The sequence below is a fragment of the Pyrgilauda ruficollis genome, unplaced genomic scaffold (assembly GCF_017590135.1).
Source record: "Pyrgilauda ruficollis isolate IOZ18807 unplaced genomic scaffold, ASM1759013v1 scaffold37, whole genome shotgun sequence".
Classification (NCBI taxonomy): Eukaryota; Metazoa; Chordata; class Aves; order Passeriformes; family Passeridae; genus Pyrgilauda; species Pyrgilauda ruficollis.
Window position 1 is genome coordinate 5,405,933 of NW_024525156.1, and position 20,445 is coordinate 5,426,377.

At 38.7% G+C, this 20,445-nt stretch overlaps 1 protein-coding gene across 1 annotated transcript in view; it reads right to left on the reverse strand.

Annotated features, from left to right (window-relative positions):
* Nucleotides 1-2,100: 2,100 nt before the first annotated feature.
* Nucleotides 2,101-20,445, reverse strand: part of SEMA5A (semaphorin 5A) — a 319,180-nt gene continuing 300,835 nt past the window's right edge. Inside the window, exons 19-23 of the mRNA XM_041475880.1 lie at nt 18,714-18,884; nt 13,574-13,729; nt 11,524-11,571; nt 9,061-9,272; nt 2,101-7,025 (exon numbers count right to left, since the gene is read on the reverse strand). Of these exons, the coding sequence (XP_041331814.1) occupies nt 6,906-7,025; nt 9,061-9,272; nt 11,524-11,571; nt 13,574-13,729; nt 18,714-18,884 (707 nt within the window). The 3' untranslated portion in view covers nt 2,101-6,905. The remainder of the gene's footprint in view (nt 7,026-9,060; nt 9,273-11,523; nt 11,572-13,573; nt 13,730-18,713; nt 18,885-20,445) is intronic.

The window sequence follows — 20,445 nt, forward strand, 5'->3', positions numbered from 1 at the left end:
AACCCCATATCAATTATTTTATCTTGGATGCATCACTATTATAAACAATTTTCCATTGTAAAGGTTCTTTCATAGGCCCATGACAAAGGAAAGCACTTTTCAGGAAAGGAATAAAAAAGCAATTTCTATCTGAAATTTTATATTTCTTTCACTTTCAGTCAATGTCTACTGCCGTAGTTAACAAAAGTGAGAATTCATTCAAAACCATTGGTTTAGTGGATTAGGAAATATAGTTGCTGGACCTTGGAATATATTAGAGAATCACACAGAAAGACAGAATATGCTGAGTGGAAGGGATTCATAAGGATTATCAAAGTCCAAATCCTGGCTCTGTGCAGGACACCTAGGAGTCACACAATGTCCCTGAGAGTGTTGTCCAAAAGCTTCTTCAACTCTGTCAGTCTTGGTGCTATGACCACTTCCCTGGGGAATATGCTGCAATGCCTGACCCCTGGGTGAAAAAAATTTTCCTGATATCCAGCCTAAACCCCCCCTTGACAAAACTTCAGACCATTCCTTGGATCCTGGTTGCCACAGAGCAGAGATCAGTGTCTGCCCCTCCTCTTCCCCTCATGGGGAGTTGTGACTGCAATGAGGTCTCCCCTCAGTCTCCTCTTCTCCAGGCTGAACAGACAAAGCACCCTCAGCCACCCCTCATTCACCTTCCCCTCAAGGCCCTTCACCATCTTTGTTGCCCTCCTTTGGATGCTCTCTAGTAGTTTAATATCTTTCTCATATTGCGGTGAACAAAACTACTTTGTTATTGTTAAGTACGTTCCATGATTTTTTTCAAATCCAAATCTACTGTTGGATGAGGTTTGTGGATGAATACTTGGGAAAAAAATAACAAAACCCAAGTGCAAATAACACCTTCTTTCTGCATTCTCAGCCTCTAGGACTGGATTATGACAATGCTGAAAGTTACTCTGAATATTTTTTTTTTAAATTACCATCTCTGCTCAGCTCATCATTTCAGTTGAGAAATTGCTATAATGCCTTCAGTTTAAAACCAGTAACAGACAGACAGACTTGTTTTCACTATAGCAGTTTTCACACAGCCCTTGATGTCAGCTTTATTGTAAAAATTTTCAGCAGACCTACCTCACTACTGGCATAAAATTTCTTCTTCAAACTGATAAATACTCAGCAAGGCAGAAGCTGTGATCAATTTCCCAGAAGCAGAGAAAGCAAGGGGAAAAGTATATGAGAAAGTATCCAACCTGGCTTCAAAAAGCCAACAGAAAACAAAAGGTTTATTGGTTCCCAGTACACCTCTCAGTGTGTTTTAACTTGCGCCACAAAGAAGCCTAAGAGCACGCCATCTCTATGGTGTATTTTCTTGTCTTTAATAAATGGGGGAAACTAAAGGCGTAGACACTCTAGCTGGCTGTGGGTACACAGCCTGTGAGACTAGCCTGGAGCTAGTCCAAAATTCACAAGTTCAGCACCAGCTCTACAGACCTGCTCCTCTTGCCTTATCCTTCCTGCCAACAAGAAGGATATTTGGTATTGTCAAAATGCCACGTGTATGGTGGTGCTCCCTGTTTGTGAGAGCATTTACACTCCCTCTGGTTAACCTGATGCTGACAGTGTCACTGGTGTCACCAGTGACCAGTGTCACAATTGTCACCAGAAAACTTTGCACAAATACCTGTTGCAATCAGACTGCTTTTTCTTGAGCTACTAGTTGGTTTGATTATCCAGGAGCTTAGTCTGGATAGCCTCACTCTTGGCAGTTCCCAAAAAGCCTTTGCTCTCCTTTGAGTTTATTGACAAGTTTGCCAAGCCTCCAGTCACATTCTTCTATATTTTTAGTTTCACTTCTGCCTACCCTTGTTTCTGCTGGGGCTGAAAGTGTTGCCAAACCCCCCAGGTTTGCATATTTCCCTCTTTGTACCATCCCAGTTAGAGAATGGTGTCGCATGGCAACACAATGCAAAGCATTCATTTAGTGACACAGAACAGTCTAGCTAAAGGCTATTTCAGCCTCGAATGGGTTCATTTTTGTGGAGGAGAGTAGACAGAAAAAAGGGAAAATGTCCACAGATCCCACAATCCTTTATTTGGAAGAATGGCTTTTAAATGAAGTCAGGCAGTATCTTGTTTTATCATTCATTTATTTAGCAAAGAAAGGAATGAATTCAAATACCCCACACAATGAACACATATTATTCCCTGATATCAAGATGCAGATTCGCTTGTGAACAATTTTAAATGAATCTGGTTCTTTTCTATTGAAGTCATCTTGTACTGTGCATGGATTTGTGCAGAAGCAATACATTTTGGGCTCAATTCTGTAAACACATTAAAATAAGTAACTCGTTACATCTATACCATTGATCTCGGTGTGGTTACTTATATGATGAGTAAAATTATATTCAAGAGCCTAGCTTATGCCAACCTAGGCATGGAAATTACACTGAAAATTAGAAGTATCTCTCTCTAGGCTCACTGCAGTGTTGGTGGAGAGACACAAACCCTCATCAGGATGTAACTCTGCCATCTAAGTATGTTTTCCTAGATGAGACATAGATGATGCTGGTGGCAGCTACAGTTAAAATTGGCCAGACGCCTCAAGCAGAGCAAGATAAGCTTGGACCAAACTGTTTACAGAATTGATCTCATACAGCAAAGCCATTATGCATACAGTCAACGTTAGGAATGTGCTCATGTTGCGCTGATTTTATTAAAACTGGTCCCACATTTAAAGAAATGAATATATTTATTTTATAATCATGAGGAAAAAATACTGAAGCATTTAATCCTATTAACATTTTACTTACATCTGGGACCTCTTACATTCTTTTCTGGTTTGAACAGCCATATGGTCTGATGCTCGGAGAAATTTCTCCACTAACGTAAGTGCTTCAGTAGCTCTTGATTTGTACGCTGAAGTGGTATTTTCCCAGAGTCTGCTGTGGATCTCTGGTAGGGCTAACTAAATGCACAGTACCCTACACCAATGTGAGACTTTCATCAGTACTGCTTAATAGCCTGGAAATCAAAACCATTTAAGCCCCATTCTTTCTCTTATGAAATTCCAAATCCTAGTAAAAAATCTCTCAATTAGTTTTAGCCAAACCACACTGCTTCAACATCAGGTGACTGCAAACGGCTGCAAAAGCTTCTACATAGAGTAACTTAAAAAGGCCATAAAGATCATCAAACTCAAATCAATGTCCAAGATATATCTGCAAGCATGAGCCTATTTTCTAAGCAACTGAGGAATGTATGCTATGGTTCAGACATAAAAAATAAGCACAAATTGTGCACTCAGGCATAGCGGTACTTTGAGTTGGCCAATGAGTGTCTATACTGCGCAGGATGGGACTGGCAGTCTTGCCTCCTCCTCCCTCCATGCAGCAGGGCTACATGGAAACAGCTTTACTTATTTTCATTTATCTGCCAAACTGTTTACATTCAAAATAGAGAAGCATTTTAAAATTTATGCAATCAGTGTAAGCGTGGTTAGTAATATTAAGTAATGGCATCAGAGGTAATATACTTATTTATCCAAAATAGATCGCTTTATCCAAGTGAAAGGATGAAGGATATTTAAGTGTGGCATTTGATAAGCAAGGGACTTGATTTTCACTTTCAAGAAAAGAACAATGCTTTCATAACCAAATTTTATCCTTGAGAAAATCTGAGAGCTCTATTGGCTTAAGCAAGGTTTGCAGGAAATGCCCACTTGTTATATTTTTGACAGAAAAATAAGAGCTTTCAAGAAGAAATGGACATCATTTAATAGGAGATTTGGCAGTGCTAGGTTAATTGTTGGACTTGATCTTAGATATCTTCCAACCTAAACAATTCTATGAAATCTGCTTTTTCAGCTTTGTAGCCTATTTTAGAAAAAATGCTAAATAAAGTAAGTCAAAAATTAATAGAGACTGAACTTTGCTTTGCTCCATGTACTAGAAAAAGCTGTTCTAAGCTACCTGGGCAGCTACAGAGAATTCAGAAGATGAAAATACTGATACAGGCAGTGCATCTGGGGTCCTTTAAAATTACCTAAGACACAAATATCTAAAGGCTTTAAAACCTAGGTTGTCTCCCAACCTAGCTTGACAAGGAGATCTTGCCATCTAGTTTTTCTCATTTAAGTGCTGTGAAATTTCTACATTTACCCTGCTGCTTCAGATAGAGTTTTGAATATATTTCTACCTGTGGTATAGAACAACTAAATTTAGGAAGCTAAATCACAAAGAAAAATAGTTAAAAGAAATGCTTTCCTGACATGTTGGCATGGGAGCTGCTCAAAGATCTAGAACACCTGAAATACTCCTTTAGAAGAGGGAAGTGTGAGCAGACTGAGCATCTGCTAAATGGACTTCTACCTATCATCATGCAGACTTAACCAAGGGTATTATTACCACATATATAACATGTATCTAACATATGTATTTATCCATGAAAAGAATGAAAAACAGATCACTATAAAGATAGGCGCACCTCAAACTACTGAATAGTTAGGGAAAAAAAAAAAGATAATTTAAGTAATTTTAATTAAAAAAGGTAAAGTAAAAATACATAGTTCAAATCTTTTAAAGATATTGGTCTCACAACTATAGTCTAAATATAAAATCCAGAAGGTGGACTAATGTTCTCTTAGTACAGGGTCAGAAAGGAACAATGTCGCTCAAATGCATGTATGCACATCTGCTGCTTTTTCTTGGCAGTAGCAACAATATAGGTTTTATTTTATGCTATTTAAATATAAAATTTATCTCTTGGCATGAACACAGCAATTCAAATACCATACTGGTTATGACTTGGAGAGTTTTTCTCCTCTTTATTTCTTGCAAAGAAAATTTTCTCTCTTACCTAGGGAAATAAGCTAATTTATTCCTGGAAAACCAAATTTAATGTACAGTGAAAAATCACAAATTATAGAGACCCAGCATTATTATACTTTCTGGAGATGAGCTGGTATGAAGACAAGGTGCTTTCATTTGGCTGAGTTAGTAACAGGGAGAACTTATTCAGCTAGAAAAAAATAAGTGGCTGATCTTAACTACTTTCATAGATGGTAAATGTGTGTTATTTTACTGCATAGCATTTTAAAGATCACTTTGAATTTTTTTCATTTTTCTGCAGAACAGATTGGAAGCATAGTGCTACATTCAGATCTATCCCCATTCAAAAATGTAGCTCACTGCCATGAGTAGATGCAGTATTTACCATTGCTATGGAAGTGTTTATTGATACTTTTTGATTTTTTTTCCCATACATATTGTGAATCATTATAATCTGTACATGTTTTTCTCTATTTGTCCATAATACCACAACCTAATTAGCAAGAGCTCTAAACAGATTGGAAACATTTCCACTCTGATACTCCTTGCATACCTCCCTAGTATTCTAGTGTGACAGTCTTTGCTTTTAGCAAGAAAATGAAAGCCCAGTTCTTTAATCCTTAATATTCACTTAATTTCTTCTCACAAGCTTCTGAAATTAGCAAATGCTTCCTTGCTACTATATACTGTGTAAAATCTAACTCAAATCCCTGCAATTTTCTTTTTAGTTATACATAAGGAATTTCAGATACAAAAATAAAAATGTCATGAATGTGGGTGAAAACAGACAGGACAAAGAAAAATTATATAAAACTTTGTGTTTCCTCATCTACCACTACAAAAGGAATTAAAACTGATAACTTAAAACTCAAATAGTATTTTAAATATGTACATCAACGAAGTCCAACAAGATCATCACTTGAAACACCATAAGAATGTTCCTCTAGGGGCTGACTGATGCAGATCAGACATGGCAGCAAGATGAGACAGCCCTTTGCAAACGTATCTATATCCTCTGAGCCAGCTTTGTTTGTCAGACACGTGCATATAAAGTACAAGCTGGAAAGAAAAAAGCAGACCTATGATTATGCCTACATAACCCCAAGAGCCAGAGATGGCACGCAATACACGGCGCAGTTGTACTGCTCGTGGCCAGCCTGGTGGCGACTGCCACAGCCATCAGAGACAAGCCTGTCCCATGGGCACGCACCAGGGAGAGGAAGCCTGCGGAATGCCACAACAAACCCACGTGCTGCAGCAAGGCTGCTTTATTAAAGACACAGAGAAAAACCTCCCAGTGTGCCTCTCCCATCTGCCCTCCTCCCTTGGCCTCCCTGCGGGACAGTCCCTTCCACAGCCTTGCAAAAATCAAACTGAGCAAGGTGAAGGCTTTGTGTGACTGGGCTCGGCTTGCAACTGGAAACCACTGACACCGGAGGTGTCCGGGTTAATTACAAGATTGTATCCCTCGGTACAGCCTTAGTACTTCTCTGTACTCTGAGCAGCTGAACTGCAGTCAGAGTGATTTACAGCCCAGGAAGATCAGCCTACAGAGCCCAGAGCTGCTGCAGAGGATCACTAAACCACCACATTTCTTCTTGTCATCCCCAGCACCTTGTGAGCTCTTTTTGGCAGTGTGAGCTTCAGGAGACTGCACAGAGGGCTGACAGCAAAGCTCCCTTTTTAAACCCCAAGGAAATAAAAGACAACGCCTAAAAAGAAAATTAGATTTGTACTCCTGGCACAGGTTTAAGGGGCAACAATATTATTTCTTTTTAAAACTCCGGAATATTTAGTCACTTGTTAGAGAAATATGAGTGGAAATTTATGAAATCGAGCGAAGCAATGCAATCCTCATGAGTAGTCCAGCAACACTGAGGGGCTACAGCTGCCCCTGACACTGAAGGCCAACCTTGCATTCTGCAAAGAAAACATCATGTCACAAACAGGCGGTTTGGGCTTTTGGCAGCAATGGGACATTGATGGCTTGGATCGTGCTTGAAATGTCTCTGAACTTCATCTCTGAAGCCTCAATCACATGAGCACTTGAGTAGCACAGGCCTTGGGACCGGGGAGTTACAGGAGGCCAGAAAATACACAAGCCCATTAGTACTCATCATAATTATTGAAATCTGTAAAATAGGTATTAGAATAAGTCTTTGCAGTAAGGTGTGGATTGAAGTATTTGTTTCTCTCCTCTAGAATCAGGTTGTTTTTGTTAAATGCCTGGGAAGAAAAAGAGAAAAAAAGAAATCAGAAAAGGAAAAGAACATAGGAAAGGTATGCTCTTTCGCCAAGGCAGTTTTTGTGGCACATATCTGTGTATAGTAAGCCAGTCAAAAATTCATTGAGAAATACTTGTTTATCTACAGAAACTTGCATTTGCAGGAAGTATCTTCTTACATAATAACATTCCTACAGAAAGTAATTCTACTTAATAAAGCCAGGAATTTTCCCCCATAAAATTGCAAAACTAATTTAATGATTCTGTGAATATTTTTAATCATATATATGCAGTTCTTCCTATTAGAATGAGTCACTATCTTTTTACTGAATAAGTATTATTTTCTCTTTACGGTCTTAATTCCTGATTTTCAAGTGGCAAAAATGTCTGAAGGCCTTAAGAGCTTAAATCCTGTTTTTTAGAAAAGTAATATGCATATTTAGAATATGAATACGAATTTTCAAAGGAGTGTGGTTTTTTGTTTGGGTTTTTTTTTGTTTGTTTTTTTTCTTTTTTTTTGTTGTTTCTGTAGCTATCTAGAGAGATGATGTGGAATTTCAAAAAGCTTTAAATTAGGTTCATATTCCACTGCTGACTAGAAGATCCACACATTTCTTGCTGGTTTTGATAATTTTCATTAAAATGTCTTTAATTAGAAATAAAAATGCAGAAATTAAGAACTGGATTATCCAGGTAGGATTTAAGAAAAATCCTCATTTGCAAACAAGCTTTGCAGCTGCATGAATAAACTTTGCAATCTGAAGACACTGAACTAGGTATTTTCAAAATGCACATCCTTCCTTAATTTAGTGGATCTGAAAAGCAGAGTTATTTTAAAAGGTCACAAAAAGAGAAGTGCAATTTGGGAATAATGATGATGTAGTATGGATATCATTATAGACTCTCAGTATGCCTGTACTGCTTTTTCACAGAGTAGTTTAGCTATAAACAGTAGCTGAGAATCAGAATATATTCACCAGATACATCTTCCATACAGAGACATAGTGCAGGAAGATGAACAGTGCCCCTGAAACTGGATCATCAGAGCCAAAGGAATTTCCTCAGTAGATGCCATGGTAAATGTCTCTATTTACTTCTTGAACAAGCCAGTAGGGAACACAATTAGGAAAAAAATCCCACAAAACAACTCGAGTGATTTGTTCTTTTCCCAGCAAAACCTGCTGTATAAATTATACACACATGCGAAATCCAACTTCCTGCCTGTCCTAGGGTGACGTTAGGATGCTTGTATCCCCAGTTTTCTATTCTGTTTATGCTGGACATTATGTTCTGTGCCTTCAAGACTGGCTCTTAAATCAGCCTGCTCACTCCCCCACAGTTGGTGGGACACAGAGATGGGGCAGTACTTAGAGCTGGTTTGTTTTGGCTTAGGCTTTTTGCTCTTGCTCACCTGGCTCTTGCTGCTGCTTTGCTCTTGCTTTTGCTCCTGCTCATTAGTTAGTTTAGCTAGGCAGTCTGAATTTTCCCTGGACTGCTTTTCTTTCCCTTTCCTTGGAACCACTCGAGCCTGCTCTGGACTGGGACCTGGGAAACACCAAGTCTGCACCTTGTGGCTGCAGCAGCCATTCCCAGTGCCAGAGGGACCGATAACAGAGCGACCACTTCCAGGAGAGCCTTTCTCAATTTGTCATCTTTTTCAGAGCGCTGACAGAGTGTTGTCATCCGGTATTGTTCATTCTGTGTGCTGGGGGGTGCCATGCCTGTTAAATAAACAGGTTCTTTCCACTTCCCTCTGAGGAATCATGTCCGAACTGGTTGGGGGGAAGGGCTGTGTGGGTTTGCTTTCTGGAGGGGCTCCCTTTGGAGGTTTTCTCCCAAATTTGCCCTAAACCAGGACGCTGCCTAACAGGGATTGACAAGTGAAAGAATCTGTAATTACAATACCTCAAATGAAATCTACTTTTGTCAGCTTAAGCTGAGCTCAAATGGCACTGCGGAAAAATAGCAAGGGAAATTCTTTTGATACAGGAGAAATGTCGTCTAGGTGCATTGAGGAGCTCCCAGCCCTCTGCTCACCTTGATGGCCTCTACAGAGTCGTATTTGTCCAGTTTGTTGATGTGGTTGGTGATGCTGGTGTTGAGCGGAGCGGGTGACACCGGGTGGATGACAGTCGCGTCGTGGGACTGCTGCTGGTACCGCTGGCAGTATGTGTAAACAAGCAGGGTGAGAAGGCAACCGAGGATTGAGCTACTTAGTCCCACTGCGATCATGTGGAACATGTTGAACTCTGCAGAGCGGAGAGAAGAAGGCAATCTTAATTTTGAGGCACTAGCAGTAAAAGCTTCAGCTCGGGGAAAAAAATGTAGACAAGTGTTTGATTCAAATAAGGATAAGGGAATTTTCATGTGTTTCCCTGAAACATCTCAATTGTGATGGTTTATCCCTACAGTAGTAAATTCATTTTACTTCCCTGAAGGGACCATTATAAGAATCTTAGATACCCATACATCTCTTTAAGTAGAGATCATTGAAAGATGCTTAAATAAGTTCAGAACACAAATAAAAGAAAAATTAATTGCATTCCGTATGTTTGAATAGTTAATCGGGGGTTTTTTTTCTGTATAACAGAGCCTTGTTATGTATAAATGATGTATATAGTATACATAAATAGCTTTTTTTTTCTTTCAGTGAACTACAGTATCACCTCCTCTGCTGCTATTACAGTTTTTCCTTTTATAAATAGTGACTCGTGGCAGAACGGAAAAAATCGTGATATCATTGAACCCCATTCCTGTCTTCCATAAACACTTTCCATATCCCTTTTACTGGATGCATGTCCCAGAAGCAGCAGCAGATGTTTTTTCCATCCCTGCTTTAATTCTTGCTGGCTATCATTCTTTTTGTATCTTGGCCAGTTTGTTCCTTTCTCCAGCTCTTGGAATGTTTTCTTTATTTAAAGGGGAGTGAGGAAGAAATGGTAGCATTCTAGGGGGAAATGGGAAGTGGCGAGAGATAGACTCCTTGAATCTCAATAGACCTTTAAGCAGGGCAGCCAGAGAGTGCAAAGTCAACACCTCATAGTCCAGCACCCTCCTATCTGCTCTGCTCTTCACAGGCACAATGGCATCAGACCATGGGCAAGCCTCTCCACCTGCACAAAGACTAAAACTGAGAGGAAGCCCATTGCCGCATGAAACTGTAGGAGGGAACTTAAAGCACAATCATCCCCTGATGTTACTGAACAGAGATACCAGATCAGATATGGAACCAGTAGGATTAGCTCAAAATAAACAAATTGGACTGCTTTCCATTATTATTTCAAACTGGAGCTGTGCTTTTTTATTTACTTTAGGGGAGAAGTATCACTGAGAAGCTCATGGTAGAAATTTCATCTTAGCATGACTGAAACTGTTGCTGCCTAAATGTACAAATGAAGGATTTTAAACTGACATACTGGTGCTAGTCTTTAAAACATCTCTTAGATATTTTTCACTGTGATACAGAAAAATTGGCCAATACATGGGTCTCATTTTTTGTAAAACCCAAGGTTTACAAAACCTTTACATGCCTACTGAGTACTTAGAAACACAAACTAATATTTAGGTGTCTCAGTTGACTGTGTCAATATATCAATCTATCACTAAAATATCCTTCTACGCCTTTATGAGGGTTTCGCAGTGTTGCAAAACTTGGCAAAATGTTTTCAGAGTACCACTGTTAATTAGCAAAAAAATCAAATTACATTCTCTTGGCTCCCATAACGAGTTACCATATGCACAAGTACCCTTTCATAACCTCTGTCTTTTCATTGTCCTTTATTAGGTTAAAAATGCAGCTTATCTGTGCATGGAAGAATACTAGGACTGGCCAGAGCTATTACCATGACGACACAGACTAAGCGTGATAGCTCAACACAGGAAAAAAAAAAGTTCATTTTCCTTCTTCTTTCTTCTTCTTCTTATTGTTTTGTGGTTGTAAAAGTTTTTCCATTCAAGATCTATTTTTCTAGCATCACGACTCTCCAGAATGGAACCTTTCATTTACTTTTCAGTTTTGTCTCTGGCAATGAAGCTGAAAATGAGTCCCAGATAGAGTCTGGGCTATTAAATTTGTTAGCAGGCTGGTTTTCTGCTGTTTATTTGGAGTCTAAAAGAGGTTTGTGCACTTGTTATCCTGAAAAAGGCGGAGCAACAAATTTACAAATTTTGACCTTCTGATAACTAGATTATTATAGATATTTCTTTTTGAGTACAAGGATGACTGCCACACTGACAAAGAAGAAAATAAAAACATCCAATAATGCATGTTCTACTCTCAAAGGTCACCAATGACAGATGGATATTTAATGAGAAATCCTGTAATAACTACATTTTTCTGTACAAGTAACTACTTTTTTCTGTACAAGTGTAAATAATGAGAATGCAGGATTTAGAAGGTAGAATAATACTAATAAGGGAGTGGAAAAGGTGAAACAAAAGCAAAAAATGGAGAATCAATATTTCAGCATTTAACAGACATCTTGGAGCTGAAAAGCTTACCGCCACATCGTTTCTCTTCTATGCTGCTGGATCGTGCCACAGATATTTCTAGAAAAATAAAGAAACCACTTAGGCCAAGGAGAAAAAAATATTACAGAGAACTTCTAGTTAGATTAACACAGAAAGGATTTAAAAATTCATTCTATTATATCCACTTCAAGGTAAAAAATGTTTTTACTATGTGGTGGAATTAATAGAAAGGACCCATGACATCTTCAGGCTCCTTAGACTCCCAAGTAAAAGCAACAACTTATTTTTAATTCTTGCCTCAAAACATCTCTGTAATGAAAAGAATGAAATGCACATGGAAACATTCATTGTGGAGTTGATTTCCTGAAGCAAAATTAACTACAGTTTAATTACCTTGTGTTCAAATGCACTCATTACTTCTAAAAGTCGCATCTAGCACTCATGTGAAAAGTGGGAATTTATATATCTTCAAAAAAGACAACTGCCAATTTCATAGGTCTCAGTCATAATCTAAAAAAATGCAATTCCAGCCTGTATCCTTACCATTTTTACTTTGAAAATACAGAATAAAATCTGCAGGTTTTTATCAAGTTTTTCCACTTCTTACTTCCAGACCATGGTTTCTATGAAGGTAAGTTCTGCCTTAAAAATCAGTCTCTTGAACCTCTCCGAAAGGGTCAAGGATCACTTGTATACAAGTGGGGTAGCTGACACAGTATATCTGATTTCAAAAAAGGAGAATTTTAAGTTTTTTGTTAACATCTTTCCAAGAAAAAAATGAAGTGAGAGAAAAGATACAGAAATGGGTAGTACTAGGTGTCCAGTTCTTACAACAGAGGGAAGTTGCCACTTCTGCAAGGATTAGTCTTTTCAGCCAAGAGCTAGGGAGGAAACCCTTCAGTTAGAAGACCTGGATGAGAAAAAGTGAGCCAAGTGAACCAGAAGGTAAGCTTGATTCACTAAGGTGGGAGTAATGGGCATGACCTGCTGGTGTTACTGATAATGTGAGGAGGAGCAGCAAACCAGAAGGGCAAGTGACAGGGTGGCTTGTTTCAGATTCTGAAAATGCCTGCATTCCAAAATAAGATGTAGAGCTTATATTGGATTAAGCTGCAGATTCACAGAATGTGGATATTAATAGAGCCTCAAAAGCCTTAGAAAAGGGAAAATACAATGTGGGTGTTTTTGCTTTCATACTGACATTTTTCACATTGGTTTCAGAGGAAAATACTATTTGGAAGTCAAAGCATTATGCATCCATAAAAACAGAGTTTAACTTTCCTGATGTCTTTGTTACATTGTACTATTTACTGCATAGTCACTCAAAGAAAAGGTTGCTGCAGTGAATAAACACAGCTGCATTTCAAATGATACATTAAAATGTAATTTTTTCTGCCTGTGAAAAGATCCCTCACTATTTTTAATGTACATAGGGAGAAAGTCTACTGTTAACAGCAGTGCATTGTGACCATCCATACTGTTGTGTGGATTTAAATGACTCCTGTGATTTAAAAACGAAAGTACAGTCATGAGTTTACATGAATACTATAGAATAATACATAATGTGACTATTCATCAGGTACTTAGCAGTCATGGGACATAAGGACTGGAGGCAAAGCTAATAGTATTTACCTTTTTGAGCAGTTATCAAGGTAAGGGACTGTCTGAAATGATTTCCAGATTTACAACCACAGCACCCATTTTGTACATGGAAACCACAAAACCTACAGCAACATTTCTTTAATAATCCTAGACTTAAAATAAAAAGCAAACTATTTCTGCTTACTGTGTGTACTCATCCCCTGCTACCAAGTGGAATGGGAGAGACCTGCAGATTGCTGTGATAGTGACTAACCAAGGCAGTGGCACTGGGTGCCATGGGACAGATTTTTATATAGCACCAGATCTACACAGAGACATCGTCTCTACACAGTAGATCAACATCCCTGCACTGACCGAAGGCAAGTTCTGCTGCAGCTCATGGATCTGCACAGTGCAGTCTGGAACAGTGCTATGCCTTGGTCCTGAAACCTTGAGAGATTTCACTAATCCTTCAAGGAGTTGGCTGATGTGACCTCACCTGGTATAAAGTTGGAGTCCACAGCACAGGCCCGGCTCTCGGTGGTGTTGCCCGTGCACTGGCTGCCCACAGGAAACAAAAGGATGCACTGCCGAGCGCGGGTCTGGAAGCCAGACGAGTCGCAGTCAGACCACTCGGACCACTCGGACCAGCTGTCTGCAGCAGGCAGAGAGGGACACACATGCAGACACTGTGATTAAGGAGTTCAAGTGCACTGAGTGAGAGAGAAATAGCTTCTATTTCTGAGTTAGGACAGAAAGCCTCCTCCCCGGCTATCAACATCTAGCAGAGGGCAGCTCCTTCAGTCCGATAAACAAGGCAGTTTGGCTTTGGCAGAAGTCTCTGAAATGTGAATGCGATGGTAAATTTGCTACAGACATCTCATGGTTTTGGCTTCTGCCATGGCCTTTGTGTATGGAAGTGAGAAGCTGGAGGATTCTGTGGGGGTGACTGAAAGAGTGATAGCTGTGAATTAATTCCAGTCTAGGCCATTACGGTGGACAAGCTCACTGCATTTTTCAAATGTACCTGACCAGTAGCAATGAGAACTATAAGAGTATTCCATTCTGAAACAGGATATGTATTTAACCCCGAAATAGAAGCACCTTGAAGATTTTTTTGAAGTTTTTTTTTCAACTTTTCCTATTTCAGGTTCATTTCTTGGCTGTAGATTCTCATCTTCTCTTCTCCATTCAATTTGTCACCTTCTATTTATTTTCTATATTTTTCCCCTCCTCATGTAGCTTTGATGAAGATATTTTTATTTCATGCCTGCGTGATCTCAGATACTTTCCTTAAATAAAGTGAATTGATCTCATTCCCATGAGGTGGTGTGAGTTTACTGCACTCAGCATTCTTACAACTCAAGGCTGAGCCTTGTCTTCATAGGACTCTTCTGAATTTGGCAAATATAGGGAAGACAGAGCTCAGGTAAACTTCCTTTCTTCTGTCAGCTTTCCCACAGAGATAGGCTTCATGGTTTTGATATGGAATAAATAGTGTCCTACTATTCTAAACCAAACTTGTTCCTACTTCAACATTTTAAGTGATTTTATGCCAATATGAAGCAAATTTACAAATCTCATTTTGGCTCAAATGAAAAATTGTGTATTTTCTAATTTTGAATCAAGTTAGATTGAAAAACATTACAATTTGTGAATTAGTGAAGCTTTTCTACCCTGTTAATCAGGTGGAAAGTCAAGGAAGTTTTACAGTCCCTGGGGCCCCTTCCAATACCTTGTTCCAATACCTAATTCCAGAATGCAAGGTTCACATTTACTCATTACTTTCCCCTTGTTCACATGGGAAAGAAGTTAAAACTTTCAGTCATCTAAAATATAACAGACTGGAGAAGAAATATTTGAGACTGCAGTCTTGAAAAATGCCAAGCAATAACTGTTGATTATTAAATAGATTTACCTAGCAAGTCAGGTAAGAACTAGGATATTGATATTTAATGAACAATTAGTAACTGTCTTGATGAGGCCTTCTTTGAACTACAGGACAAATACCTTGATACAATCAGCTTGTAAGATCTTGTTATTTTGAGTAGCAGAAATACTCAGCTCTGTCCTTTGGTTTTTCTGTCTCCTAGGAAAGGCCCTGGGAGGGGCTCATTTGCAGAGTGGGTACTAGGAGCACAGAGGCAGGTGCTAAAATGTATTTCAATCCTAATTCAGGGGGGTAGGAGAGTTGAGGTGGGAGTCAAGCAAGTGGACAGGCTTCTGCCTGCTTTCTTGCTTAGTGTGGCACATCCAGGAGCTGCTGTTATCACCTCCAGTGTCAGCTGCTAGATCTAAGTAAAATAAGTATATGGATCTTTGCCTTAAATATTTAGTTACAATAAAGCCTTGCTCATTCAAGCTTAAAGGAGTGTTGCCCATTACAAATCTTGGCCCAGTTCTCACTGGTGGCAGAGAGCACACTTAAGCCAGAGCCAAGATTCTTGGCCAGTCCTGGTATAATTGGGATATACGCAGCAGGTGCCAAAATACTTGTGGGCATCCTAAATGTATCTTGTTGGCTGGTGCACTCTACAGCCCCATCTTGTCCAATGTGCTTTTGACCTGACAGACCCTCCGCTGAAGAAGCTACATCCCATGATGAAATAGGAACTTCAGAGTACACAGGGATCATGCTAAGTCATATATGAGTGGCTGGGCAAGGTTACTGTTTTGTCCTGCTCCTTAGGGGACCCATAAAGAAACTTTGTGAGTCCTGCAGTGCCCCCAGACACTACAGGACAGGCAGTCTGTGGGTCTGGTGCCGAGCTGATCAGCTTCATCTGGCACACAGAATCAAAGAGGAGGAGAGGGGGCACATCAGTGCAAGCATGAAACAGAGGGCTGCAGTGGTGGGTCCTCACCAAACCTGTGGCTTGAGGAAGTAGTTGGGAGCTCAGAGAGCTGCAGAGAAATAAGGCACCCAAGACTAACAAATGCATGACTTCAAACTGTCAGATGTGCCATCCCTGGGAAGGTGATCCCACAGCTTTTGCATGTTTTTGCACTGACTCAGCTATCTTGCCTCATTCCTTTGATTTCTGTCAGTTCAAAGTATCTGAGGCTCTCTTGCACCTCCAGCAGACACCTGAACTTTCTCCTCAGTTCTGTGCACAAGTCATGAGAATGTCAAAAAGAGGGTCAACTGGAGAGGTGTTTAACCTGCTGAACTGCTTTTCACCTCTAACATGGCAAGGCTTAAATATGACATGTCATATCTTCTTCCTACAGACTCTTGGCTGGCCTTTGAAGCCAGGTTAAGATAAAGCAGTTCCTAAGAGATCCCTTGGTGAAGGCAGCACTGCCGAAAGATCAGATTAATCAATGTAGAATTTAAATCTCTTTCATGCAGTATTACACCACCATTTCTAAATGCTCAGCTGCTTCGTCCATTATTTGTATGTGTAAGTTACCAATCCAAGGACAGAATGTATTTTCACCTCTTAGAAAAGCAGTAAATACTTAAGGCATAAAATATGTTTTATGCAACTTATTGCAGACACACTGCAACTGGTTACACTTACTGATAATCAGCCACTACTGATCAATACTGCAATACTTCCTTTCATATTGCTGTGATTGCATTTGCATTTGCAAAATTAAAATAAAAACTACAAACTCAATAATAGAGCTTTTAAAATGAAAGATGAAAAATTGATGTGTTTTGCAGACACAAGCCTGTTACTTTCTTTTAAGTGCAGACTTGAATACTTTCAGTTGGATTTTCCATTAAATCCTATATCCTCAACAAATCCTTAGTAGCAGGATTCCAGAAAGTTTCATTTTCTGCTAGTTTTGTTTGGAAAAAAAAAAAAGGAGTATTTCAAATGCCAAAAAATCTTCATTCTTTTCACAACTTAAGAAATGTCATAAATATTTCCATTTTTTGCATATTCATTTCTCTGCTGGATTGTTGTTCTTAGATTCCAAGTGTCATAACTATTCTCTTATACTGAGCATGTCACTCACGCAGTGAATGTCAGCAATTGTGCTTTCAGGTCTGCACAAGGACAAACCACTCTTCACCTGGTCCTTGCCCCAAGAAAATGGCTCTGGAGGTGTTCAGGTACCTCTCCAAACTTGATCTATGAAGCACTGTGGTTATTTTTGACCCATTCCCATGTGAAATAAGAGCAGTAAAAAGCAGTTTTGAAATACATATTGTAAACATGAGCCAAGGACCATTCTCACAACTAATGGATGACTGCTGTTTCAAAAACCTACGGCAAATTTTCAGTGAGATTGAAATATCAATAAAATACTACAGAATGTGAAAAATATATTTTAAGCCTCTGAAATGTTATTGTTTTATAAGAGTTTCCACTTTCTCGAACCAAGATGAATGAAACTAACCTCCTCCTCCATTCTGCATCTACTCCAAAATTTGGGCCACAAGCAGGTCAAAATAAGATGAAGACATTATTTATGAATGTTTGCAAACTGTCATTTATAGGAAAATGGTGGTAGAAAATAAATGCACAACAAGAAAAATAGCTACAATACTAGCACAACGAACATTCCAGCTCTGACCTTTCAAAGATGCCTTAAAGGATTTCAAGGCAGCAATGCGACTTCTGCATACAAATGTACAATATTTGTCTCAAAAAATCAAATAATCAACTGATTTCTATGCTTGGCTTTTTTTTTTTTTAACCCAATTGGAGTTTTTTAAAACACAATCTGCTTTAATTTTGACAAAGTAGGTACTTTTATTCCACTGGAAGATGTGTAGAGAAGGAAAGAATCGTAACAAGTAATATGATCCATTCAAAGTCATGGGGCTTTTGCCCTCACATGCATAGCCTCATCATACAAGCAGAAAACTTTTGCTATGAAGTCTAGGAGCTCTAAGTGAAACAAGTAATATAGTGTGGCATCAGAGCTCCTTTTTTCCTTTTGCTGTTGTCTGTAATCCACTAATCAGCAGTAAATGAAAGTTTATGTAGTTATAATCTTAATTTCTCACTTAAATTTCATTTAAAAATTAGTTTCCTTTAATATGAGTCAAAAGGCAGAGTCAATGTTACAGAAACAGACATGATCCATAATATCATACAACTAGCAGGAGTGCTGAGACATTTCATCTGCTTAGCACTCCACAGTCATTTAAAAAGATCAGGTCTTTGTTCCTTAACATTCAAAGTCGAAGGAGTTTTACAAAGACTATGAAAGTTTTATTTGTGCTTTATATGAAAACAGAGCAAATATTATCTACTTGAAGGACCTGATATCACCTGACTTGATGACACGTGTTGAATATTAACCTCAGCAATTTGCTTGCTGCAAATGTTTGGTGTTGTAACAAAAGCACTTCTTTGTGATATTTTATTAAAAGTCTCATAAACCATTTGCATGGCCCACTTCAAATACTACACAATTTTACTAAATCCAGATTCAGATATAGCAACTTAGATTTTAATTTTTAAAGAGGGAGGAAGGAGGTAGTCTCCTGTAGAACATATTCTGCTAGTACTTGATTTACTGCAGCATTGTAGCACATAAGGGCTGATTGTGCACTTAATAAGGGAGAGAAATTATATGCTCCTGAATAATAGATCAAGGGCATTATGTTAGCTAACTGGGGATGCTTTACTCTGTGGCACATGAAGACCAAAGATGGATGGCCTGACTGGCCGTACCTGGACACGGCTGAGTGTTGCAGAGTGCTTCCTCTGTGTGCAGCCCCAGGCAGATATCCCCTCCATACGCTGGGGCTGGGTTTGTGCAGGAGCGCGTTCTCATGTAATGCCCTCCTCCACACGTCGCTGAGCACTTGGACCAAGATGACCAACAAGACCAGCCTCCATCCACTGAAAAGACAAAGAATACTGTATTTTTCCAAGCTGATGCGAGACATGACATAATCCAGCTCATCTTTCTCATATTCTGTGGATCTAATTCATGGCCTACTGAAATTATTGGATATTTTTAGCTACCACTGAACATAGTTCCCACAAATTTAATCACGATGCAATTTAATTTTAAAAGGCCCTGGTATGCTGGAAAAGTTTAACAAAATTACTCATACACAAAAGACACTTTTAGTGGGTATCATAATATATTTAAGGGCAAAAATCTTTTTTTTTTCTTTTCTCAGTTTTGAGGACACCAAATATACCAAAGCTTGTTTAGCAGGAATATTGTAAGCTCAGAGTGGTTTTTTATTGATTTAAATAAAAGCTAGCAAAAAAATAGCAACAGAAGGATGGAGGAATCCAGAATTTGTTTCTCAACACAGGTGGATTGCCTTAACCACACAACCCACCCATTTCAAATGGTCTAACACAGTTGTAGGATTTGATGGGCCAATATAATGTTCCATTCTTAACACAGCTCTACCATAGATGTCAGAATTTGAAGAATGGTAGGAGCTTAAGAAAGCAACGCACACTGACAAAAAGGAGTTGCCACTTTAAGTTTCTAAAACAAGTCTTGGAAGAATAAATATTATTATTTACCTTCCCCTCCCTTCCTCTTTAGAATTTACTAATTCAAATATGTCAAACTATTCTCCAGTCAGTGTTTTCACAACATTCTTCTGAAGTGTAGGCTGGATTTCATGGGAGACCTATTTGTCATATGGTTTATGACACATGGTCACTAGACAAGATTTAAATAAAAGTTCATCTAATTGCCTGCACCAGTCTGGCTCCTTTGAGTCCCTGTTCTTAAAGCTACTGCTTCAGGATGTGTTTCTGGTATTTAGAGCCACATTGCAGCCCATTTGCCAAAGACTTCGTACATGTAGCCACATGACAAAGTCAGATGTACCTCTCCCAGGGAAGCAATATTTTCTTAATACACCTTCTTTTTTTCTTTCTTCCTTTTTTTGTTTTTAAGAAAAGAGACAAAAACCTAAACTTTCAAAATTTCCATATTCTAAAGAAAAAAAAAATCAATTTCTTTTCTAACCTTTATTTCAAGCATTACCACTTGAATTCTTATGGAAGTAAATTATTTACCCTGCCTTTTTGATCTTCTCTGCTTAATTAACGAAACAGCCTTTCAAGGGATAGTTTTTACTGGTTTACTGAAATGTTATTCCATCATTATCTCTCACCGTAAAAAAAAAAAAAAGTTACAAATCTTAAAAAATTTGATTTTGATATCTGGCCGATATGAAAATATCTATGTGGTATTTGCATTTAAGTTCTTTCTTAGATGGAAATATAGAACATTAAAAAAAATACTCCTTTTGGCTTCGTAGGATTGCATATCACAAATGCACGTGGGCAGTTTAGTAGAACGATTTCTATATGAAATCTTCAACAGTGAGAAAATGAGGAGAATTTTGATAACAAAAAGCTATACATGCATTTTTAATGTCATTTCAGATACAGTATAACTTCAGGTTCTCAACTGCTAATCAAA